Source organism: Xiphophorus maculatus, chromosome 7, assembly GCF_002775205.1.
Source record: "Xiphophorus maculatus strain JP 163 A chromosome 7, X_maculatus-5.0-male, whole genome shotgun sequence".
In the NCBI taxonomy this organism is placed as follows: Eukaryota; Metazoa; Chordata; class Actinopteri; order Cyprinodontiformes; family Poeciliidae; genus Xiphophorus; species Xiphophorus maculatus.
Window position 1 is genome coordinate 7,269,598 of NC_036449.1, and position 25,858 is coordinate 7,295,455.

A 25,858-nucleotide genomic window follows, 5' to 3' on the forward strand; every position below is an offset into this window, starting at 1 on the left:
GTGGTAGTAACAACCTTTTCAGCATGTCAATGTTCTTCTTAGGCCTCTAAAGAGCCATCATTGGATCCAGGTGCGAACTAAAACACGCAGGATGCCGGCCCTCCAAGACTGACTTTGGACACCCCTGAATTAGGGCGTAAACCTACTGGCAAAAGTTGTCTACAAATCATGAACTGGCTGGGCGCCAATACTTGTGGGGATTGATGAAAACAATCAAATCTTAACAGTGGAATTGTCCACACTGACTAATGCGCCAATAAAAGCCTTGATTTATTCATAAATTCAGATAAATTTGTGTTTTTTTACATGTCTTTCCACTAATTCCAGTATTGTATAGTCAAGGATTTGTAGAGTGAAAACAGTGAAGTTGGTAAAACCACTATAGGACTTTTTTTTTTTTTAGTCAGCTATCAATATCCGGTCACCAAATATTTGGATGTAAATAAACAAAAGTGATGGATACAAAAGAAAAGGAGGCAGAATGTTGCAGGAGGTTGTGTGCTTTATTAACTACTGATTAAACGTAGAGGACGGCCTTCAGTCAGGACCCAAATAATCGGAAGAAACAAAACACACATAAGATGCTATCAGCCCGCCTTCATTTTAAAAGGAGGCTTAATTCATACAACTCTGTAGGAGTGGTTTGATCACGGAGGATGTGAGTGGCACAACTAACTCCTATTCATTCAACTCATTCAGATCTTAGTCATTACTGGGTTTAGTCCAGAGTGCTCAGAAGGAAACGGCGGCCTGGACAAAAACGGTACATTAAATTACGGTATCAAATCGTTGAAATGTACAAAACAGTGGGGGTCAGGTTGTCTGCTAGCGAGTCGTGTTTCCCCGCAGCGGGGTCTTGGAACGATCTGAAACAGTCTGTCATCTATAATAGGCGTGTTGTGTGAAACCAGTGTTAAACGTCACGTCATGAAGCTTATGTCACATCCACAGGAAGCACGGCAACGGCGTGTGAGCGGCAACAGACCTAACGAGAAGCACAGCACAATTCAAATACTGTTGAAGAGCAACAAGACGGCGAAAAGCTACAGATTGCACTAAGCCACGGCTGGGAAGGCGGGAAGACCGGTCAGCTTGCCCTGTGGATGGGTCTCGCCCACTCTGGAGGGACGATGGGCGGGCTTTGTCTCTTAGATGGCTTCCACGTAGTTGGCGGGCAGCATGCCGGTCTTGCCGGTGCGCTGCACGGTGCCGTACATCCAGCCCTCGTCGATGGACTGGACGTTGACGATGACGTCGCCGTCTTTGAACGACACCTCGTCGCTGTCGGCCGCCATGTAGTCGTACATGGCGCGCACGGTTTTCTGAAGGAAGCAAAGAGACGGACGGGTTTGAGAAGAGTCTGATGTCGGGAGTTTTTTACGTTCAGAACCGAGGAAGATTTTTTTTGGATGACGGTCTTCGAGGGCCTACAACAGAAATCCTGTATATAGTTTGATTTAAAAGCCCACATGTAGGCATCAAAGGCCTGAACGTCTTCATATTTGACTTTTAGGAATAGATTCAAACTTTTTTCAGGGTGGACTGATTATATTATATTATATTATATTCATAGTCAACGATTGGCAGTAGGAATTAGGGAACTAAATTCCCTAATTCCTACTGCCAAAATGATTGATTTCAGCACTAGTTGATGATTTTTGAAATAATTGTCAACTAATTTAGTAATCGATTAATTGTTTGCAGATTCAAAAATGTGTCTTTCATTGGACAAATTAAGCAAAAACTGTTGAAAAATATATACATTTAGCAATTACAATGAAAAAAAAAGTTGTCTGTAAAATATGTTCAACCCAAAACTCAACTGGACTAAATTCACCCGGTTCAAATTACTGTCAACAAAGAAGTTTGCTCTTCTTAGTCAGTTAATCCAAAATATAGTCAAAAGATCAGCCTTCCACTGAACTGATGCTAACTCAAGGATACATGTTGATGTTAGAAGTAAATTTTGATCTGATTAATCGTCAGAATAAATGATGGATTAATCGAAACCTAGAATAATTTAAACCTATTCAATTCTTATTCTTTAAAAATCACTGCAAATGTATATTTTAATATCATTCCACCATGAAAAAGTCAAACAAATCCTTAAATGAACACAGCATTAATGCCCAGGTGTTCATGTAAACATGTGAGCTGAACTTATTCCTCCTGAAGTGTCTCTGGTGTTTCCAGCGGACGGTGAAGCGTGAGGTGACTGTGTCCTACTGACCCCAGTGGTGGACGGGTGTGAGGGGACGGAGGAGACGGTGGTCTGCTGGGTGGCCACGGACGATGACCTCTGCTGCACCTCCACAGTCCTGGTCTGCTGGTAGCCTGCAGACATCCGACAAACAGCCGGGTAAGGGACATTTGCGGCACGAATAAAGCTCAGAACCGAAAAGGGCTAAAGTGTCTCATTTGATTGTGACCTGTGGAGCTGGCCATGAAGCCGTTGCTGTAGAGAGACAGGTGGTGGTCGACGTCCTGCGACACCTCGGACTTCTCGTCGGCCATGCCGCTCAGGGCGCTGGTGGAGCGGGAGTGCTCCTTGCTGCGGCGCTGCGCTTGCACTGTCGGGTCGGAGCGAACCAGGTCAGAGTGGGAGAAACGAACAGGACGTTTGAAGCACAAGTTTAGACCAACAGCAAACTATTCACTACTGAACTTTTACATTCGTTTGTATTTATGTTTGCTTTACAAGGAAAGACCGACTTCAGGAAAATTGAGTAAGAGACACTTTAAATTACCGTATTTTTCGGACTATAAGCCGCTACGTTTTTCCCACGCTTTGAACCATGCGGCTATTAGCCCAGTGCGGCTTTTCTGTGGATTTTTCTTCAACCACCAGGGGGCGCTTTAGCAGGAAGTGAATCATTGGAAGTCAAAATTGGAAATCAAAGAATAAAGCGTTGATTTCCATTTAGAACAAGCAAATGCTAGCAGCAGGCATGGTATAGAAATGTTTTCAAGCTAATAACTCCTTATCATGGAAACCACACAGAGAAGTTCATATGATGCAGCTTTTAAATTGAAGGCTGTGGATCTGGCAGGACAGGAGGGAAATAGAGCCGCTGCGCGTAAACTCGGCGTGAACGAAACCAAACCATGGTTCAGCGTTGGAGATGCAGGGTTGGGTCCTGAATAGCAGATTTATTAAAAACGAAGCTCTCTGCTGCGTCCTTCATAAATCTGCTGGATTTAAATCTGCTTAGTAAAGCAGATTTACTGTATCTGCAGCCCTCTACTGCGTCTTTGTGATAAACCGAGAGCGGCGGAGATATCAGCGGCTTATAGCCCGGTGTGGCTTATATATGAACGTTTACAGTTTTAAAAAAAAACAAACAAAAAAAAAAAAAACTTTGTAGATGCGGCTTACAGTGAGGTGTGCTCTATAGTCCGGAAAATACGGTAGATATTTTTTAGGGTTCCTATTTTTATTAGTTTTACTTTTCCACTTTTCTAGACTTAGCTATTTAGAGATGATTTTTTTTTTTTTTTGTATTTTATTAAGAAATATAAAATAAAAAAGTTCACTATATATTTGATGTTCCTAAAAGTGGGGATGTTTTTATGGAACATTGAAAAAATAGAAAACAAACAAAAGAGCAAATCAATAAAAAAAGGAAAGGAAGGACGCAAAGAAGGAGAGAAAAAAAAGCAAAGACAAAAGAGGAAAGAATGAAAAGTAAAACGTGATCAAAGGAAAGACATAAAATAGAAGGAAAATTAAAGGGCACAGAATAGAAGATATGAAGGACAAGAGGAGAGAAATAAAAAGGACAAACACCAAGCAAACGTCAAGAAAGGAAGGACTCAGTGAAGGAAATATGGTAAGGAGGGAGGAAAAAATGATGGAGAGGAAGAAAAAACAGAAATAGAAAAGACACAGTAAGACACAAGGAAGAAGCGAAAGTAAACGAGGGCACAAAGCAAAAAAAACAACTAGAAACGAAGGAAGGTTTGAGAGCAGGAAGAGAGAAACAATGAAGTATACAAGAAAGAAAGGAAAGGAAGAAATAAAAACAAAAGGGGTAACAACATGGACAAAAATAAAAACAATTCACACTCTTCTTTTTGCATATCTGGAAAATCACTAATACAAATCAATTTCATACTTTGTATTGTATTATTCCTGTTTACTAAATCAAACCTGCGTCTTTTATTGATGAACCAGTTTAAAAAGTTTTCCTCTCTGGATGCGAACCTCACCTGACATCATGTGCAAACTCCTGGACTGGATGTTGTCCTCTGCTGGGTCGTAGTCGAACACGGAGCCGGGGTTGGTGCGCCACACCCGCAGATCTACACACACACACACACACACACACACACACACCCACACACACACACACACACACACACACAACTATTAGAGCCAACACAGAACTGACAGGAAGTGGTTCTAATCTGCTCACTAGTTTGTCACAGAGAGGGTAAAAAAAAAAAAGAAACCTGCTTATTTGACACCAAGAATAGAAGTTAATCCATTTTCACAAAGCAAATAGAAACTGCTCAGTAAACCTAGGGACCTAGAGACAATCCAAAAGTTTACGTTAGCTTATTAGCTCTAAATATTTACTGCTGACGTCTAAATCATCTCCATCGTGGTGTTGAGCTGCCCGTACCGGTGATTGTCTCCTGGTCGTGCTCCATGGCGCGTCTCCTCTCCATCTCCACCACGCGCCGCTGGATGCCACGGTAACTGATGTCGCTGAAGTCCTGCGTGTTCTTCTTGACGCGCTCCGTCACGGGGTCAGAGGTCGTGGGGGTGAAGCTGCCTTTGCTCTTCTCAAAGTCCTCGTGGTATTTTACCTGCAGGAGTCAAATCAAAGTTATTTGCGACTGAAGCGTTTTGTTTTATGGTCCTGAAGCTTCAAACCTAAATTTATTCTATGATTTTTTTTTTTTTTTTTGTAGTAGACCAACACAAAGTCGTTAATAATCATAAAGTGGAAGGAAAAGGATTTACTTTATTTACAAATAAAAATCTGAAAGGTCACTGCAGATGAGACCAGTGTTAAACGCTTTGCGTGGTGGGAAAACTAAAACTGCGCATTACCCTGAACACACCACACCCACACGGTCAGAGATGGTGGCGGCAGCATCATGCTGTAAAGCCCCAGCATGAGCTGTACTGGAATAGTTTAAACTGGTTCTATTTCATCCCTACTGACCGCCAGAGGACGGAGCTGAAAGCACTGAATGTTCCCTTCGCGCATGCGCCGTTCGAGCAATAATACCAACAGAGTCACACCTGTGACACATCGGATGATCAATCAGAGGCTATATAGCATGACATCATCTGAGGCTCCTCTTTTCTTTTCTTCTTGCGTGCGGTTCGCTTTGTATGGCATCGGCCTTTTGGATTTCTGGATCTTTTCACCGTTGTCGGACGTCCGACTGCCCGTTGGCCGGAGTAGCGGTGTATCGCCCTCCTAGGGCTGCGACGGATCTTCGTTACATATAACCACTGTGTTTGTACACATGTTGAAACTTAGCTAACGGCGTTAGCCTTTCTGAGTTTGACGTTTCGGCTTAATTGGTGACGGCAGCGTCTCGCCCCCTCTCCCAATTTTAGCCAACCTTATAAGCGGTTTGTTATTACTTTGATTGGTGATGGGAACCTTTTTTGCCCCCTCTCCCAGTTTTATTTGGATTTTTGTCCTGTCCGGACGTTGCTGACGGTGTCGGCCACCTTTTTTTATTTGTTTGCTGCTTTAATTGGTGACTGCAGCGTTTTCGCCCCCTCTCCCAGTTTTGTTTTTTCGTCCTTTATTCTGGACATAGCTGACGGTGTCAGCCCCTTTGTTGCTATTTTATTGATTGGTGACGGTAGCGTTCTCCGCCCCCTCTCCCAATCATAGTCTGCTCTGTCTGCCTGTGATGGGGCTCGTTTCAGTTTTGGACCTGAATAGCTCCCACTGTTGTGCGGATTGCGGGGCTTCAGGCCGATGATGGTCATGACCTGTGCCCTGCCTGCCTCGGGTATGATCACCTGGTTGAGGCCCTGTCAGACAATCCTTGCATGAACTGCAGCTACATGCCCCATGCAGTGAAAGTGGCTCGACTGGCCCAGTTACACCCTGAGTGTGGAAATGACCTTCCACCTTCTGGGCAGGTGGCCACTCCTAGGCGCTCTAAACGCAGGACTGAGGCCACAACCTGTGTGGCTCCTCCTAAGAAGAGGCGAGCTAAGTCTGATCAGGGTCTTTCCACAAGGGTTGAGCGATTGTCTGCTGAGTTGGCGGAGATAAAATCCCTTCTTCAGGCACCTCAGGTGGATGCTCCCATGACTGTATTCTCTTCCCCACCTATGCCAGAGTTAGCTGTGGAGGACGATGTGCTGTCTTTGGCTGCCTCTGCCTCTCACTTTGGGAATGAGGAGGAGGAGGCACAGACGTCTCGCGCTTCGGAGACTGACTCACGCTCTTCGTCTGTCTTCATGCCCTGAGTCCATGGGGGTGGTAGTGTGTCGCAGAGAAGTGGTCACGACAGATGCCAGCTCCATGGGATGGGGTGCTGCATGGCAACACAGGGCGGTTCAGGGCCGCTGGTGTCCACTGGATCGCTCCAAGCATATAAATGTGCTGGAGTTCCATACTGTACATTTGGCTCTCAGGCAGTTTTTGCCCCACCTGGAGGAGAGATATGTCCTGATTTGGTCAGACAACACCTCTGTTGTCTACCACATCAACCACCAAGTCATGTTATATAGCCTCTGATTGATCATCCGATATGTCACAGGTGTGACTCTGTTGGTATTATTGCTCAAACGGCGCATGCGCCAAGGGAACATTCAGCGCTTTCAGCATCGCCCTCTGGCGGTCAGTAGGGATTCATAGAACCGTCGTTACATACATAACTTTCGATTTATTTGGTGAAAACGGCCCAGTCAAAGACCAAACTGGAAATCTGTAGCAGAACTAGAACACTGATTTCCCATCCAGTCTGCTGGAGCTTGTGTAAGAAGATAAAGAAATGTTCAGATTAACTTACTTTTAAATCTAATCAGTTTTTTTTAATTAAATTATATTCTGAAAACACCAAAAAAAAAAAACAAATGTAAAAAAATGTAGTGGACTGGATGAGTGGAGCTGCGATAAATGATGTTTATACGTTCAGATCTTACTTCCTGTCCAGGGTCTGGTTTCCTGTTAGCACTAATCTATTCTGTGTGCATTTATTCATGAGAATGAAGTAAATATCTGGGACTAATCAGTCAGTCGGCTCCATCACCGAGCAGCTAATTCTACTCAATAAAAAATACAGAGAACAAATACAAAGATCTTACTCCGGAGATGATGCGCTGCGTCTCCCTGACGCGCCTCATCTCGGGCGTGTCCAGAACGAAGGCGGCCTTGCCCTGCACCTGCCGGCGGAAGCTGTCTGAGTACAGCACCTGGAGGAGGACGAGCACAGCGGGCGAAGGTCAGGAATCCCGACTCCGTGAACGCATCGCGAGCAAGCACACAAAAGTCAGAGGATTACTGACTTCAAGAAATCAGACAAATGAATTAGCGAGGGAGATTTCTCTTTTCTTTTTTTATTATTATTAGGAGATGAAGAGTTAGGAAAAAAAAACAGAGTTATGCTTCAATCTTCGGAGCAGGGACATAAAAAAAAGATGAAACAGAGCAGTCTGGAGGACAAAAGAGGTTATGGATTAAACGTATTCGGAGAAAAGTGCAGTCGGGATAATTAATGAGATTAACTAAAGCAAAAAGGGTAAAGGGGAGGTCGGCTCGGTTAGGAAAAGGTTAAAGGGTTTTCTCAGAGAGGGGTTCTGGAAGGTACCGAGCTAATGTTTTCCTGGTTCCTTTTGACCCGCTCCATCTCAGGAGTAAAGACCACAGGCGTTCCCTTGGCAGAACTGTCCTTATACAACACCTACAGGACAAGAAGCACATCAGAAAACTCTTAACACCCACTGGAGCTCACAGATTTGGTCTCTTCGAACTCGTTACAACGAGAGAGAAAACAAGAATGCTTCTGAGGAGGATGTCTGCTGTGGGAATAATAATAATAAAAAACACACAATCAATAAGATTTTAGATTCCCATTTTGCTGGAATGTTAAAAGTAGTTCATGGAGAAAAAAGCTTAGCTGCAGGTTAGAAAATATTGTATTAAAAAAGGCCAAAGAGGCAGGAATGATGTAGAAGATTAAAGGATAAAAAGCAGCGGTGTCAAACTCAGTTTGGTTTTGGGCCAAATCAAGATTATGAGTGGTCTTAAAGGGCCGGTTGTGACAGAATGTATTAATAAAACCTGATCGCAAACTGTTAAAATATCAACGAATTCTTAAAATTAAATAATGTTATTGAACATCTTTTCAGTCCCTCCAGGATTTTACGATTCTTTTTGTGATTTTTAAAAAATACAAATCAGTGTTTGTGGCACTAATATGAAAATATTTGCGCCAGTAAATATTTGACAGTAAATGTGACTTTTTATTACTGTATGGACTATAATGTGACTAAAATATAGATCATGGACTATAATCTGATATCAATTAAGGCTGAGGCAGCTGCTTAGTACAAGTAAGAAAGTTTTTGTCAATGTTTGAGAAAAATAAACTTCCACTTTTAATTTAAAAAAAGTGCTGGGATTTGTTGATTTTGCGTGAATTTCCACAAGAATTCTCAAACAACTGGAGGGATTGATTTGTATAATTTGGCAGTAAACAGATAAAAACTGCACTGATTTGATTGACAACATAATATTTAAGCACACTTGGTATTTAGTCTAGAATCCATAGGGCCATATAAAAAGTTATGGCCCACAGGCCTCGAGTTTGACACACGTGATACAAAGAAACAGGAGACAGAAAGATGGAAATTACAGCAAAATGAGGTAATTTAGGAGCTCAAGAATCTGCAGACTGAGCCTTAAATAAAGATGGATGCAATGAGGTGGAGGGGAGAGGAGTCATGATGGAAACTACTGTCTACGCTCAAAAGGTTAGGAGCACACGGGGGGTCGGCTTCGGTCCACTACCGAGCTGATGTGCCTCTGGGTTTCTCTGACCCGCTTCACCTCGGGCAGGTCCGGTATGGCCGTGCCTCGACCCACAGAGTCCTTGTATTTTATCTGGCAGACAAATATTGAAGGATTGTATGCAGGGACAGAAGAAAAACACAAAAAAACGACAAAAAAACCCCCAACAACACACCCACAGAAGATCAACAACGGACAATGAAGCAGAGACGGACAAACAGACACAGCAAAAATAAAATAAAAAATAGTAATGATAAGAAGAATGTTGCAAATATCTGTTCCTGAGAAACGAAGGAAGCATTTCATGTTAGAGGAATGGTTTAGCGCATTCCGGGTGTTTCCGTGTTACAGTCGCAGTCAGAAGTATCCATACACTATTCGTTGACACGAAAGCCATACCAATCCATACCTTTTCAATAAAAGCATCAATTAATTAAAAAAAATAAAACCTGGCGAATTAAATGGGTAAACTGTGTACAACTTTGGCGATTTTTCAAAACAAGAACTAGAGGATAAAGTTGGAGTTTATTGTAGATTTTTCTCTTAATCACTGTGGCTAAAATGACACAGGCTCAAAAGTATACAGATCTGGCTAGTAACTAGTTAAGAATTACTCAGTTTTATTTACTTCAGTAACGTTTTGGGAAAAATGTACTTTCAGAAGTAGCTGTAATCCTCTGTACTTGTTACTTTTACTTTGGTAATAAATTTGTACACATTTTTTCTTTTTCATTTTGGTTTCTAAAATACCAGATGTTGGAAATAACTTTTATACATTTTAATCTGTCTGATGGCATCATTTTCAAGTATTAAATTTGACCAGACTCTTACTAGAGTAACTTCTTGGACGGCTACTTTTTACTTTTACTTGAATACAATTTTTGGGTACTTTATCCACTTCTGATATCTGGCTAAATATTTTTAAGCAAGTTTCTGAAATAATTGGATATTTGTCCACTAAGCGAATTAGAAATATCAGATTTCATGTTAAGCTGTCTAGCATCCTGGCACAGACCTTGTTTGAAGTGTAAGGGAATTTTAGCCTCATTTATCCATTTCAAAGCTGTTTCAATGTGAGTTTTGGGGTCATTGTCGTCTTGGAAACTCTTGTGTCCAAGTTTGAAGCGTCTAGCTGTTGATTTAAGGTTAAACTGAGGAATTTATTGGTTTTTAAACAACAATCACTTTGGATGTAGGTTGGACAATCATCTGAATCTGTTCAAAAGACTCAAATGCAGGATTTAAACTGCAGCAGTCACAGGACATCAGTGATTAGTTTATGTAAACTTGCGGGTATCAGAGGGTTTGATGAGTCGGTTCTCGACGTCTAGATGACCAGAGGAGATTCAGGAGGAGAGTTGTTACTGGTGAGGTGTTCGGGGGGGACGAGGGGATGAAGAGTGAGGCAGGTGGATGAAGGGAAGCTAGCGGGTCGGGTTCTGCAAGGTACCGTGCTAATGTTCTGCTGATTGCGTTTGACTCTCTCCATCTCCGGCGTCTCCGGAACAGACGTGCCCTGTCCCACTCCTTCTTTGTAACGATGCTTTGAACGACACAGCACAGGAACAGTCACACACGGCGGCGACGCAACCCGGCGGGAGGTTAGTGTTCAGATCGGGAGGAGAGGAAGAACATCAAAAACCAGATGAGAAAATAACGGGGGGTGGGGGGAATGGTTTTTTTTTTTAAATTGTTTGAAATAATTTCTGGTAGGAAAAGAAGGAATGATATATGAAAAATAGTTAGGATGGAGGAGGAAAAATCAACTCTAGAAAGCAAAAATTATTATTATTATTTTTTTTTTTTGTGAGGGATGGCAATCAGGAGGAGGGTCACTGCAGTGGTTTTCCTCTACCAGACTGATATTCTTCTGGGTTTCTCGGGCCCGCTTCACCTCGGGCAGGTCTGGTATGGTTGTGCCTTGACCCACAGACTCCTTGTACTGTATCTGCCCATTGCAAACGTCACAAAGGTACATCGTGAGATAGCATCTTACATCCGTCCACGTTCGTTCTTGTTCAAACACAATAACTGTGGATAACGAAAAACGGTTAAATGACTGACTTTCCACCTGACGTTAATGTATTTAGTAGGAACGCCACCAAAGTTCCTGCAGGTGATGAAAATGTTAATTCATGGGTACAAATTATGTTATAGTTGAGTCCCTGCCACAAAGTCTGTCTAAGTGACAGCCACATTTATCGGCACTTCTGGTAAAAATGTGTTGTTTCTAAATGAACTTGTATTTTTTTTGCATTATTTGAGGTGTAAAATCTCTGCATCTTTATCGTTATTTTCACCGTTTCTCATTTTCTGCAAATAAATACAACAATTTTGCTTGGAATTTTGGAGACATGTTGTCTGTAGTTCACAGAATAAAAGAACAAAATGAATTTTACTCAAACATAGACCTATAAAGAGTAAAATCAGAGAAACTGATCATTTTAAGTGCTCTCTTAATTTGTTCCAGAGCTCTATGTTAATGGACTTATACCCCACCTTGATCAACCTAAATTAAAAACTATATAATAAAAACATGCTTCAGTTACTTTTATGTTAAAGATATTATTAAATGTACCCCAATATCTCTAGGGTACATTTAACATTTTAGGTAAAAACAAACCTTTTCTGAATATATTTATCACACAGTATAGACTGTAAATGAAAGTTAGATTTAAGAAAAATTTGTTGAGAGATTAAAGTGCTGCAGCAATAAAATAAACACTTAAATCCTTTTTCTTTTCTTTTTTTACCAGGGTTACCAGTAAATGTGGCAGGTGCTGTACATCCTTGTTAAAATAAATAAGGAACCCGACATAATTCAAAGCAATTTGTCCAGTTCCTCAGCGATTACCCCAGAAACTTTCCACAGAATGGCCAAAACCATGCCAGTAAAAATTATAGGCTGGTACAACTAGAAGAAAAAAGTGTGGCTATCAGTCTAGTCAAACTTATGGCCATGTAGTGGAAGAAAACCGCTATGTTAGACTTTTTATCAGATTATCTCATTAGCTTCATCCTCCGATTAGGACAAAACAAACAAATCTACAAAGAGAACCGGTGGAAATTAGCTTCAAATGAAAAGCTGTACTGGAAATGTTCATGGGAAGATATTAAATATGAAGTCAGTGCAAGTTTTATTCCCAGCTGCTCGACAATGAGGGAGCATGGATGGAGAACCGAGGCTGGGGAGGGGATGGAGGGGGGGGGCAGGGTCACTCGTTGGAGTACCGTGCTAATGTTGCGCTGGTTACGTTTTACTCGCTCCATCTCAGGGGTTTCAGGCAGAGCCGTCCCTCCGCCCACCTCTTCTTTGTAATGAATCTTTGTGTGGATGTGGGATGAGAAGCATGAACCAGAAGTTAGCCTGAGCTTCCATGTGACTCTAAATTATCTCTGATTTAAGCAAAGAGAAAAAAAAACAAAACATTGACAGCACACGCCAACATACAAAAAACCCCAAAACAAAACAGAAAAGCAAATTCAAAGCACACAACAAAACGCAAAGATCCCAAACGGAAACACACAAGCTCTGCACTAGCAGCTTTAAACGTTAGTCTACAGGAGTGTTTTAGTTGCTGTATCTTAACAAAGAATCGCTTAATTACTCGTTCCAAAGAGATGGGAGCTTCATGTCAGAGTTTGTTAAAATGAGGAAAGACAAACCCAAAAAAGATTAAAGATGTAAAAGTAGGTTATCAAAAACGGTAAGAAAACCCCCCCCCAAAACCTATCACGGAATAAATACCAAGCTGAAATTCTTTGTATTTTCTTTAACACGGAGCATTTCTGGAGTGTCCTTAACAGTAGACACTTTTCCCTTTGTGTTTTTTAGGTCAATCTGGTATTGAAGCTATAAGAAGAAGGGAAAACGGTGTGGTTAAAATGTTTCACAGTAGCAAAACGTAGAAAATAACACTGTTTCTATCAGACCGATTAACAAAGTGAACAACACGCAAGAGGACTTGGAGAAACAAAAGCATAAAAGGGTATAAAATATCTTCACATCTCTTTACAAACCCGAGGCGGAATCACTGGGTATAAAAGTGACTTTGTCGTGATGAGCGGACGGAGGGCGTCCTTTCCAACTTACAGTGCTGAAGTTCCTCTGGTTCTCACGGACTCTCTGCATCTCTGGAGTGTCCAGGACCGGCACGTAGTGAGACATCGTCTTCTCAGCTTCCTCTTTGTATTTTTTCTGTTTCGACAACATGAGCAGATTGAAAGGCACGCCGGCGGGCGACGGGGAGTTAAAAACGGACTCGCAGGTCAGTTTCGGCGGCAGCGTACCTGGCTGACGATGTTCCTCATCTGCTGAGCGTGGATGATGTCCGGCGTGTCGATGACGGTGGTGTAGCTGGCTCGGTCCATCTCGGCGATCTGCTTGTACTTAGTCTGCAGAACAGAAGCTTTTAAGGAGGACTGAGAAGGCCAGATTTCGGCGTGCACGTCTTGGATCAAGTGTTTTACAAAAGTATTGGTGTCTGTTGAACTATTACAGGTTTTGTCACAGTAACGCTCTAACCTGTAATGCATTTTCTTTTAATCAGACTAACAAACGTTGTATCAGAAGGGCATAACTGTGAAGTGGAAGGAAAATGAAAAGGGTTTTGAACAATAATTTGAAGGGAGTAAAGGAGGAATTTGTATTTTTTTACCCGTTCTTCTTTGCAAAATAGCTCGAGCTCAATCAGCTGGGACGGAGAACGACTCACGTTTTGCCCCAGATCCTCAACTGGATTCAAGTGTGGACTTTGTTCAGGTCATTGTAGCAACTTGAATCTTCTTCAACTAAAAGAGCTCCGCTTGAGGTCAGACTGTGTAGACATACTGAAGGTGAACATCTGCCTCAGTCTCAAGTCTTTTAATTGTTCAACAATTAAGAGACAATTAATCGTCATAATTTTACATTTAATGTCTAATGTTGGACGTCGTCTAACGATGTAAGGACTGCCAGTTGCCCTGCTTTTAGTCTGTCTTCTCAACAGCTCTCACCATCCTCACTGACTTTGCTAAAGAGCGGTGAACCCACAGCCTTATGCTGCCACTGCCGTGTGTTAAGATAGGGGTGAAGTGAGCAAGCAGAAAATCATCAGAATCAACAGTAATAAAGACTTGAAGACATCCGTCTATGTGAAATAATGTGTACAATGTGTTGACTTGAGCAATTAAAATATTTTTTTTCAAAAAAATTAAATTTGTATTTGGTAAATAAATTATAAATCTTAGTTTATAGTTCATATTTATAATTAATTGTGAATTCTAATTCTAAATAATGTTTGCATATTTAATTAATAAATTGTAATCTTTGTTTATAATCACCAGGTTAATAAACACAGCTGATTGGTTTCGCTTGTTTTAATGCGCAAATATGAGAGTAAGCAAGGCTGCAAACACATGCACTCCAAATTCCTTCAGATTCACTTTTGGGAAAGAAGTGTGTCGTTTCTCTTCCATCTCACAATTATGCATTACTTTAATTTTTTTTTTTTATGACAAACTCTCAATCAAATATACTGAATCGTGTCACTGTAATGTGACACAATTGGTAAAGGTATTTATACTTCTGAAGACACCCTGACACGTTCAGCAGATGTTACTTAGAACAGACCTGGCTGAGGATTTCAGTGGCGTTCCTGGCTCGCATGAAGTCCGGCGTGTCGGTAGCCAAAGCCAACATTCCTTTGCCCTTGATCTCCTGCTCCAGCGCCTTCTTGTACTCCCTCTGTAAATACAAACAGCAGCTTTCTTATTCACCAAAGAGATATACTGAAAACTAATTACGCTTTCATACTGAGGAAGGCCGCAAGACGCCTAGGGGTACGGGGAACAGAGGAGGTTAGCAGGAATTAGCGACAGGATTTAGGGAAAACATAGGATGGAGGAAGGTGTGGCGCTCCAATAAAGCTGCTAAGTAAAAAAAGAGTTAAGATAGTCAAGAGGATGTTAAAACATAATTAGTTCTTTGATGAGATCATTTCAAATACGACCAAACGAATTTCTAAAAATTTGTTCAACTCCACTAAAATGAACACTTTACATGTTTATTTTCTTAAAGAAAGTTAGAACAGATGTGACAACATTTTTTTAGCACATTCAAGTTTCTTTATACAAAGTGATATAAAGTAAGATGCAAAAATACAGGGGGAAGCAAGATTTGAGGAAAATTCTTTCAAACTAAGGAGCAATGGAACATTAGTCTTGTCAAAAAGCAGGAAGTGAGGCGATGCGGCTTAGGTGAGAGCGGGGGATGGGGGGGGGGAGTGTTAGGGGAAGTCAGAGGAGAGCGTGACGCCACCGCCATCACCTCTCGGTCAGTCGTACCTCACACAGGATCTGAGTGGCATTCTTTGCCCTCAAAAGCTCCGGAGTTTCCTCCAGTACAGTTAGCCCTTTACCCTTCACTCCCTCCTCTAGATCCTTCCTGTACTCTTTCTACGCCATGGAAGAAAGACAAGAGAGACTGCAGAGACGGCCGCACAGGCAGGCAAGGCCGAGGCATACAGACAATCGAGGCTCAAAGTCACCAAAATCTCAACAACAACAACAGCTAAAAGAAAAAACGACAGTTGCTTTAATATTATTACAGAGAGAAACACTGTCAGTGGAGATGTTGTTGACTTTGGCAAGAATCCTGGAAATAGACAAGATGAAACACATTTTACAGGATAAAACATAGGGCTGGGCGATAAATTCATTTTAAACAATTCATTTTTGAAGATTTAATTTCTGGAAAAACCTGGATTTCATTTTTTTTTTCTTTCGCCAATGTAAAAAAAAAAAAGTTCAAAATGATATCATCGTCTCATTTTGAACTTATGTTTGTTTGGACTTTGAATTCGAGTCAACTCCAGGACCAAATGTAGCAGTCAGGCTAAGATGTCCTTAATGTTTTTTTTATTTCAATAATAAAGCCATAACATGAAAATAATATGGTTGTAGGAATACAGGAATAAAGTCGTATGACAATAAAGTCAAAACAAGACAAGATATGAGAACTCCAACACAAAAAATAATTGTTTTTCCTCATAATGTTAAGACACTTTCCTAGCAAAATATTTATTCTGTTAATATTATGACCACATTATTGCAATTAAACAAAGAAATCTCATAGCCTGGCCCTAACGCTCGTCCAACTCACAGAAATGATGATTGAAATAAAAGATTGAAAAATATTTTTTTCAAGAAAGCGAGAGAAAAAAAACCATAACTTAAAATGAGATCTGGTATTGTGTGTATATATCAAATCTGTTATTTTGAAGCCATATCGCCCAGCCCTAATAAAACACGTAACATAGTTCGAAAACAGCATTTCACAGAAAACATCACTTCTTCAATAAAACTGTTACATGCACTCATACAGGATGCTGCTGCAAAAAGACTGATGGCGAAATGAGGAGCTTTAGACGTCAGTGGATGCAGCACTAATTTCTCTGTACAGCATGCAGCGGGGTTGGAAGATGATGTTGGGTCAAACGAGCAAACATCTTTAAAAAACAAGAAATAAAATCCCTGAAAAGGAAAAGTCAGAGGATAAAAGGTGTGAAAGTAGAGAGGGACTTCGGTTGTGGTACAGTCTTAGTATGATGAGGAAGAAGGGGGCAAGTTAACGGGATAAACCATCCTTCTGTTACCTCGCTGGCTATTTTGGTGGCGTGTCTGACATGAATCATGGCAGGGGTGACCTCCAAGCCTGAGAGGTTCTTCCCCCTCATGAACTCCTCATAGTCCTTCTTATAGTCTTTCTATTGGCCATAAAGACACAGACAGACAGACAGACAGACAGAGCTCAGACAAACGCATGCAGGCAGAGCAGGGCAGAAGTGCAGGTACAGCATCGTCGTTTGGGAAGCGGTCGCCAAAACGGACATTTTTTAGCCTTTCTGGGCCGACGCTTGACGGAAATCTAAACACAGTGACTTGGGAGCGACTGTTCATATACAGTACAGACCAAAAGTTTGGACACACCTTCTAATTCAATGGGTTTTCTTTATTTTCTTGACTATTTATAAGGCAAGAAATCCCACTTATTAACCTGACAGGGCAGGTTGACCTATGAAGTGAAAACCATTTCAGGTGACTACCTCTTGAAGCTCATCAAGAAAATGCAGAGTGTGTGCAAAGCAGTAATCACAGCAAAAGGTTGCTACTTTGAAGAAACTAGAATATAAGGGCTATTTTCAGTTGTTTTACACTTTTCTGTTTAGTGCATATTTCCACATGTTTTATTCATAGTTTTGATGCCTTCAGTGTGAATCTACAATGTCAATAGTCATGAAAATAAAGGAAACTCATTGAATTAAAAGGTGTGTCCAAACTTTTGGTCTGTACTGTACACCGTAGTTAATCACTGAAGCTCAACTAACACGTAGGCTAAATCCTCCCTGTTCACACCCTGTTGACTGTATGTGAACTGTGTGTTGCACAAAATAACATTCAAGTTTAAATAACAATAAAAAAAATCAATCATCAATATAAGAAGTAGTAAATACATGAAAACATGTGAAATAGAAGTAACTGGGATTGAAAACTGGTGTGGTAAATATTGTCAAACGTCAAACCACAACTGAAAATGTTACAATTTCTTTTACTCCTCACCCATTTTATAACAAAATGTATCTATTGATAACACTTTGGATAAACAATGCATGTATTAAAGCATTAAAATAACTTTTTAAAGATCTTAGCCATGGCTTTTCAAGTTGGCTTTTCAGTGACCACAGATGATTCAAGCTATACATTTGTAAACCTGGCTGTCTGACAGTTTCAAAGGAAACTTCTGCAGGTGAGTGAAAACCTGAACAGCCTCTTAAATTGTGTATTGTTAGGGCCGGCTGTGCGTCTTTATGTCAGGCTTCATAGGAAAGCCATAGATCCGTTTCACTGTTGACTTCCTGCCATCATAACTGAAGTCAATTTGATACGCACATCAAATTTCAACTTCAATTTTTCGGTTGAATTACATTCTGAGCTCAGCCAGCTATAAAAGAAAGCACAATGAATGCAAGAATGATTGTTTGTAGGTGTCAAAAGGGTAATTACAAATCAAAACAGAGTGACTAAATCGTTCTTCAATACTTCCAACAACTTCCGTAACTTCGTAGTTGACAACCAACCGAAAAGCTTAGAAGCTGCCAACAAGGCGCTCTAGATTTTGAATCTATTGAGACTCGAAGGAGTCGTTGAAGCGAAGCTGGCGTCTGCAGCTGCTTTCAGCAGGAGGGTGAGGAGAGTCTTTACCTGGCTCTGCATGTGCTGGGCCTCCTTAGCGGTCACATAAGTTGGAGTCTCAAAGTCCAGCATGGGTTTGCCCTTCTCCTTCTCGTACTTCTCCTTGTATTTAACCTGAAACGGCCCAAACAGAGCGCAGTGTAAAATGATTTAAATGTTGCTATCTAAAAGCTGGTACATCATGAGAAATATACTTAGCTTGTAGACTCTCTTATCCTAAGATTCAAATCTACATGTATATTTTTCACGTTTAAACCAATGTATGAGGTAGGGATTGTCCCAATTCAATCCCAAGTGTTATATTGGGGTCTAATGTAAAACCTTTTTAATTTTTTTAAATGTTTTCGTTGTTGTTCTGCCCCATTAGCACAATGTTAGCACAATCTCCCTAGCCAAACTGCTCTTTGCTTTATTGCTCTAAAGCCGGGTGTCAAACTCATTTTCATTTTGGGCCAAATCAAGACCATGAATGTTATTAAAGGGCCGGCTGTGCCAGAATGTATTGCTAGAACCTGCTAACGAAACTGTTAAAATCTAAATAAATTCTTCAAATTAAATAATATTCAGTCCGTAAGGGATTTGGTGATTGTTTTTGTGATTTCCTTCCAATACAAATCAAAGTGTTTGTGGTATTAGTTTAGAAATATCTGTGCTTTTTACTACTCGCCGTATCATTAAGGATTATAACTTGACATCAAGAAAATCTTAAGCAGCTGTTTGATAGAGGTAAGAAATACCGCCCCCTGCAGGTGGGAGTAAACTAACACTTACATCCAAAAATCTGCAACAAACTCCCGATTATGTATCAGTGCGAAAAAGTGCAGAGATTTGTTGGTTTTGTGTGAATTCGCAAGAAGCAGGAGGAAATAAATAGATAAAAACTGCTTTGATTTGACTGATAAAGTGATATTTAAGCAGGCTGTTATCTTGACGGTTCTATTTATGTGTCACGTTATGAGTCTAGAGGGCCACATAAAAAGCTGCGGCGGGCCGGATTTGGCCCCCGGGCCTTGAGTTTGACGTGCTCTAAAGGATCAAGGTTCTTCCGGAACAATGACAGTGTACTTTTCCTCTTTAGAGTGACGTTGCAGATTCCTCTCGGTGTGTTTCAAGCGACCCAGATGGCTGTCTGTAACTGAGCGCAGTGCAGAGAGCAGCTGAAACAACCAGTCATTAAATTCTACTATGTTCAATGAAAAAGTACTAAGTTTGTGAAGCAAGATGACATTTCCTGTGCGTTTTGTCTGCACATGACCAACAGTAAAAAAAATTCAGTATTATTGAAATTATGTGTTAGCATTGCTATCTTCAGCCTAGCTTTTCAGTCTAAAAACATTGCTAGCAGGATCAAAGAACAGAGGAGCAGCACTATCAAACTGGGAATATCTCTACTTTTAAATGACCAGAATTTGTAGAAAAATGTAATAAATACTGATCAGGACATCCCTAGTGTCTTGTGGAAATTCAGACAGACTGGAAGATACTTTCAGGGTGTTAGTTGGTGCCCACAGTTTGTACCACTTACGTTGCTCTGAAGCTCAGAGGCCTCCTTGAGATGAAGTTGCTCTGGTGTGTCAGGAATCATGTGGTAGTGACCCTTACTCTCCTCAAATTTCTTCTTGTAGCGGTACTACAGGGAATTCCCAGTAGAGTCAGGCAGCTCAGTACAGTAAATGCGACGTGTCTGGCTAGAGCCTACTCCATTTCAAATGAAGGACTCAGGCCGGACCTTGCAGGAGTATTCACACGCCTACAACTTTTCACATTTTATCACAATAAAACTTTAGGGGTTTTGTGCGATAGACCAATGCAAAGTAGTGTGAATTGTGAAGTACAAGGACAGATTATGCATGGTTGGGGCCAGGGGATATACCGTTTCAGGCTTAGTCACATATTCTTAGCTACATTTAAGTCTGAACTTTGGCTAGACCACTCTAATACATGAGCATGCTTTGAGCTAAACCATTTTATTGTAGCTCTTAGAGCATGTTTGGGTATTTGTCCTGCAGGAAGATGAATCTTCTCTCCTGTCTCATTTCTTTTGTGGCCTCAGTATTTTTAACACCTTCTTTTTCTTCTTCCTTATTTGTGTTATGTCCCCAGCACGGCTTGTGGCGAACTTTAAAAAGGATTTTTTAAAGTAAAGGAGACCGAATACACATGCATGCCACCATTTTCAGAGTTAGATTAGCAAAATATTTGAAATTCTTCAACTTATGAATGAATCACTACATTTAGTTGGTCTATCACATAAAATCCTGTGATTCCAACTTGACGAAATGTAAAAAGGGGTCAGAGCGTTAGGAATACTTTTGCAAGGCACTGTAAATATCATAAACAGCAGCAAACGCTAACTTCAATCATTAATGCAAAGATGTAGTTATAAATTAGAGAATAAAATGATCGATAGACTTTTATTTTATGTTAGGCGATCCTCAATCAAAGTTTGATTTGACCTACAGGAGTAAAAGTGAAGCGTTAGATGTTAAAGGTGAGGAGGGTCGGGATCACTACCAGATGAGGTCTGTAAGATGATGGGTGTTTAGATGAAGGATACTAGAGTTCCAGTCTATATGCGATGGTGAATGGTTTACAACAAGCGTGTAGTAGGTTCTGTTACTGTTTCAATAGACTACTGAGGGTGGACAAGAAGAAGGCAGCCAGGGTGGGAGCAGGAAAGGGTTAAATGGTGATAATGATGATGGTGGTGGCGGTGGTGATGGTATCTTACGTCACTTGAGAGCTTGCTGGTGCTCAGGCTGTGCTGCATGGACAGAGACTCGGCCATGTCAGTCACAGGTTTGTGGATCTTCTTCAGGTCACCTTTGTACTTCACCTGGGTGGCGTCAAGAGACGAAGTTTTAACGCAGTGAGCACCTAATCTTTGTCAGCCGATGTGAAATCAGAGATGAGGTGCTGTTACACATATTTAGGAGGACTTGGCTTAATTAACTTTAGCTTATTCAAGATTTCATTGGTTTTTGAAGACTTTTGACGATTTTAAAGGATAACCTTCCAGACTTCGAGGAGCCGCTCGACGGCCACCTCCGCGTGTTTACATACAGAAACCGGCATGAAGCTGCTTCTGGGATTGCCTACCTCACTAGCCAGGTCGTTGGCATCCTTCAGGGTTTTGTACATCTTGCTCTCCTTCAGGTCAAATTGAGGTTTCTTCCCTTTCATCTCCTTGTCAAACTTCTCCTTGTACCTCACCTGGTAAGGCAGAAAGGCGACACATACTGGAAGTCAGCATGAGCTCTGAGTCGGGACAAACAAGTGGATTTACAGACTCGAAGTGACACAAAGACACGGTACGCAAGTGTAACCGAAAGGATTAGTAACCCAGATTTCTTGCAGGCAGTTTCCTTGCCTTGGACATGCTGTGTAACATTTGGTATCTGTGGACAGTACCAGTCCACATTTATTGTGACCCCCGGTTGAATCTGTATGATGAAAAACATTCGTTTGTCTTTTTATTCACAGCAGCATAATATCATTCTTCATCGATCCAACCTTTAAGCTGTGTACATTTACTCACCGTGAGAAAAATAATTCTATAATTTTGCTGAAAACATTTAATGAACAGAGGAATAAATGTAATAAAATTAAAAGTTTTTGAAACCTTTTTCAGCTTGAGACCATGATCCTGGAATACAAGACGAATTTGTCTTAAACAATCAGGCACTTTTTTTTTTATCAGGGATGACAATAAATGTACCTGGTACTTTAAATGTTCTTATATGTGCATGCAAATATACATATTTTTATTATTCCATGTATACATTTCATATGTAACCTCAACCAAAAACTGATAAATGACAGGAAAAATCAACATCTGAACATGTAAAAAGAATAATCTTAAAAGTTCGAGCGGATATTTTTCTCTTAGCTATTGAACATAAAAGCATTGTTGTTGTTTTTTTAAAAACAATAGTGTATTTTTAAGTCTATTTCTGATGCTTTTAATCTGAACAAACTGATGCATTTAATAGCCAGTAGAAGTGATAGTTTTGCTTTTTGACCCACTTATTCAATTCATGTACAATAATAGGCATGAAGAAAAGTTTACTAATGTGTTCCACTAAACTAGTTGTGTATAAAGAATATTTTAAGAACATAAATAACAAGTGAACAATAAACAATAAACATTTTACAAATGAACCATTAGCATCCCCAAAGCTGTTAGCTTAGCTGAAGTCTACAAGGCTATGCTGCCCCCTAGTGTCCAAATCATAAATAAATCCCAGAAAAGTTCTCTAAGCCAAAACAAACGCTTCAGAAAAATACAGCAGTGAAAGCGTCAGTTTCAGTCTGCGATCTATCAGAAACACCAGGAAGAATAATCTGAAACAATTTTTTAAAAATCCAAACAAGTACAGTCTGAATACCAGTGCAGCTGTTGCATTTTCTAGGCTTAGCATTGAGCCACAGCTTGTCCTACTGAGGAAAACAAGGGATGCACACATAACTGAAGGGTGCAAACAAACAGCAAGGCAAATCAAAGCACAAAATAGTTTCATACACTGGATAAAAAAAAACGTTTTTAGACCCTTGTAGCTCAAAATTACTTAACAAAATAAAATACAATTCACTTTAAGAGACAGACAGACAGACAGACAGACAGATAGCAGCATCCCTTCAGTTTTAGGACATGCGCCTCCTTACATCACTAGTCACCGCACTCATTTTCTTAATGTGTCGCATCAGTGGGGTATCATAGGAAGCTGCTCCATGGAGGGAGGCCTTGCCCTCCACCTACAAAGCCCAGCGAGGGGTTGTGGAATGAGGAGACAAAGACATTATGGGAGCAGAGATGAGAGGAAAGAGATTAGGACGACTAGCGAGAGAGAAGAGGAGTGGAGAAAGAAGAGAGACACATGAAGTCAGGTTTAAGGATGGAGTTAGACATGTTAAACATGAGTATGTATTATGAAGTCACAGTGACAGATTAAAACATGGATTTTAATATGAAGGTGACAAAGGAAGCACTATCAAAGAGCTGCTAGTTCAGTCGTTGTGCCAAGAGGAGTGCTGCTAATAGCATCACATCTACCACAGCTGAGGTAGTCTGAAAACTAAACCAATGAGGTAAAAAACCCCAAAAAACCTAAAGAAATGTTAGCAGAAGGGGTGAGGTGTGTCTGTATCCTGAGATGTAGGAAGAGAAAATGATTTATTTCTCTTGTTGTACCTGACTGGTCAGCTGGGACACACGGGTCGCCAAAGCGATGTCTGGCCGGTGGATCAGGGAACCTCCACGACTGGCCTCTTCGCGAGCCTTTTCACGGTAACCAATCTGAAGGGCGGAGGGGGAAACGAGAGTCAGAGCGCCAGAAACAAACCCAACTGATGCAGCTGTGGGCTTGTTTTGGTTTCAGATTGGCGTTAGGGAATGATGTGCGACGGTTAAAGTCACGGTCAGTGTGGCTCAGCGGTCACAGCCTCGTGAAAAAAAACACAAAAAGCTAATAAAAGAAGACTTTGTTGTTTTTCACAATACTTTAATTTGTGCAGTAATATCTCAAAGTGCTTAAAGAAAAACGTGATTTGAATTATTTAAATTAACCAAAAACACAGGGCTATTGCTGCATATATTATATTATTATTACTATTCAATTATTGTTGGCGTTTTTGTTATTAATGCTAGTTTTCAGCATTAAAACTAGCATTTTTAATTCTAGCTTCAATGCTAGCATAAAATACATTAGCATTATATTTTAGAAGAAGCATTATATTAGAAGAAATACCATTGTTCTAAATAATATTTCTTCATTAATTAGAAGATATAATGATTGTTCATCCACTGTAATTAAATTAAATAGACAATATATTGATTTGCTAACTATTAAGTACGAGTTTATTTGTTATATGTATGTATTATACATATAATAAATGCAGGATTATGCATGTAATGGTGGATAAGAAGTAGGAACACTGATAAGTTTATACTTCCACCCCACTCTCTTGAATAAGTAAAACAAACGTTTTGACATTTTGGTTGATGCGCGAAGTATTTTTTCTACATATTCAAAATATAAACAAGTCCATGGACAACATTTGAACTTTCACTCGCTCAAATCGAATCACCATTTTCTCCAAAATGATTTCTACGTGTGTTTGATGCTTACATCACTGACGAGCTTAGCAGCCTGGGTGGCCTTCCTGATGTCAGGACGGTCCACTACAGTAGTGTAGTGCAGGTTGGCTTTGGCATCCTTTTTGTAGGCGACCTATGGTGCAATACAGAGAGAGAGAGAGTACAGTGTAAAAACCAAGCAGCACCTCAAAAGACAAACGTTCGTGTGGAAATACTCTCACATTGCTCTGACTCTTCGCCACGTCCATGGCGTGCTGAACGTCGGGCGGCACGATCATGTGGTTGTACACCGACTTGCCTCTCTCCTTCTCGAACTTCTGTTTGTATTGTTTCTGTACGTTTGGGAGAACAAGAGAGTTTCATAGACGCAGTTCAAGAGGAGGAGATGATTTGGGGGCCATTGGCTGATTTGGGTACAATATAAAAAAAACGTTGTACCTCGCTGACCAGCTTCTTGACCTCCCTGCTGTGGGCGGTATCGCGAGTCTCAGCCAGCTTGGTGAATGAGCCGGACTGCATGATCTTCTTGCTTTCCTGCTTGTATTTGCTCTGAGAATGGATGTGGAAGCGTCAAGACTCTCATCTAGTGTTGATACACTTTACTCCCAACATAAAGTTTGGTAAAAGATGTGCAAATAATGGAGCACCATTTCATTTATAAGCCCTCACCTCTGATATTAGCGTGCGCACGGCTTTGGCATGGAGGATCTGAGGAGTATCCAGAACAGGTATGTAGTGGCCCTTTCCCTTCTCATACTTCTCTTTGTACTTCACCTGAAGAAGGTGGAAAAAAAAGGTGTTTGATTTGTTGATGTGACCTGGTTCACTGGTTAATCTTCCAGGTTCTTTCACAGATTACTGTCACAAGAACCACTTACGTCACTGGCCATTTCAGCATTTTTCTTGTACAGGAGAGTGTACTTGTCATCTGCTACAGGAATCACACAGCCCTTCATCATCTCTTTGTCATACTTGTACTCAACCTGTGAGTGAAATTGTGTTTAGATCAATACTGACAAATGCACAAAGATATAGAAATTACACTTATGTAAAAAACAAACAAACAATGGACTCACGTCACTCTGCTGCAGAGAGTTTTTGGCAGCATTGATAAAATCTGGTCTGTCTGCTGTCCAGATCCACTTGTTCTTAGTTGCCTCATACTTCTTCTTGTAGTCGAGCTAATAACAGAAACGTAAGAAGTACTTTATAATTGTTGCTAGGGTGTTTTGTGTTTCCAACAAGCGTAGTCAGTTTCTTATAGATGCTTACATTGCTGATGTTCTTGTAGGCCTCCTTGGCAGCACGGATCTCATGAGCCTCTGGGTCCATGTTGATCTGGGCTTTGCTCTTCTCATACACCTCTTTGTATTTCAGCTGAAAGAGGAATCAGGATAAATAGTTACAAGAAAGAATAGCCTGGTCATGGCCAATCGTCATGAACTTTTACCAAATGTTTCACTGCAGCGCTGCTACAGATGAAATCTTTAAATGAGATGCCATAAAGCATGAAGAAAGGAGTGAACGGCTTCCT

The 25,858-nt window shown here is 40.7% G+C and overlaps 1 protein-coding gene across 19 annotated transcripts in view; it reads right to left on the reverse strand.

Moving 5' to 3' along the window:
• Positions 1-482: 482 nt before the first annotated feature.
• The window catches only part of neb (nebulin), a 70,477-nt gene continuing 45,101 nt past the window's right edge, over positions 483-25,858 (reverse strand). For 6 of the 19 annotated variants that reach the window (XM_023337388.1, XM_023337404.1, XM_023337405.1 and 3 more), the window contains 30 exons: positions 25,597-25,701; positions 25,401-25,505; positions 25,203-25,307; positions 24,994-25,098; positions 24,763-24,873; positions 24,546-24,656; positions 24,356-24,457; positions 23,419-23,523; positions 22,893-22,982; positions 21,327-21,440; positions 20,959-21,063; positions 19,753-19,857; positions 18,237-18,341; positions 16,631-16,741; positions 15,321-15,431; positions 14,608-14,721; positions 13,287-13,391; positions 13,090-13,194; positions 12,745-12,849; positions 12,228-12,320; positions 10,852-10,944; positions 10,447-10,539; positions 8,997-9,089; positions 7,795-7,887; positions 7,292-7,399; positions 4,626-4,812; positions 4,210-4,302; positions 2,430-2,570; positions 2,231-2,334; positions 483-1,322 (listed from right to left, as the gene is read on the reverse strand). In XM_023337388.1, coding sequence (XP_023193156.1) covers positions 1,149-1,322; positions 2,231-2,334; positions 2,430-2,570; positions 4,210-4,302; positions 4,626-4,812; positions 7,292-7,399; positions 7,795-7,887; positions 8,997-9,089; positions 10,447-10,539; positions 10,852-10,944; positions 12,228-12,320; positions 12,745-12,849; positions 13,090-13,194; positions 13,287-13,391; positions 14,608-14,721; positions 15,321-15,431; positions 16,631-16,741; positions 18,237-18,341; positions 19,753-19,857; positions 20,959-21,063; positions 21,327-21,440; positions 22,893-22,982; positions 23,419-23,523; positions 24,356-24,457; positions 24,546-24,656; positions 24,763-24,873; positions 24,994-25,098; positions 25,203-25,307; positions 25,401-25,505; positions 25,597-25,701 — 3,291 coding nt within the window. In that variant the 3' untranslated portion in view covers positions 483-1,148. The remainder of the gene's footprint in view (positions 1,323-2,230; positions 2,335-2,429; positions 2,571-4,209; positions 4,303-4,625; positions 4,813-7,291; positions 7,400-7,794; positions 7,888-8,996; positions 9,090-10,446; positions 10,540-10,851; positions 10,945-12,227; positions 12,321-12,744; positions 12,850-13,089; positions 13,195-13,286; positions 13,392-14,607; positions 14,722-15,320; positions 15,432-16,630; positions 16,742-18,236; positions 18,342-19,752; positions 19,858-20,958; positions 21,064-21,326; positions 21,441-22,892; positions 22,983-23,418; positions 23,524-24,355; positions 24,458-24,545; positions 24,657-24,762; positions 24,874-24,993; positions 25,099-25,202; positions 25,308-25,400; positions 25,506-25,596; positions 25,702-25,858) is intronic. The other 13 variants (XM_023337389.1, XM_023337390.1, XM_023337393.1 and 10 more) reach the window with 12 other exon arrangements.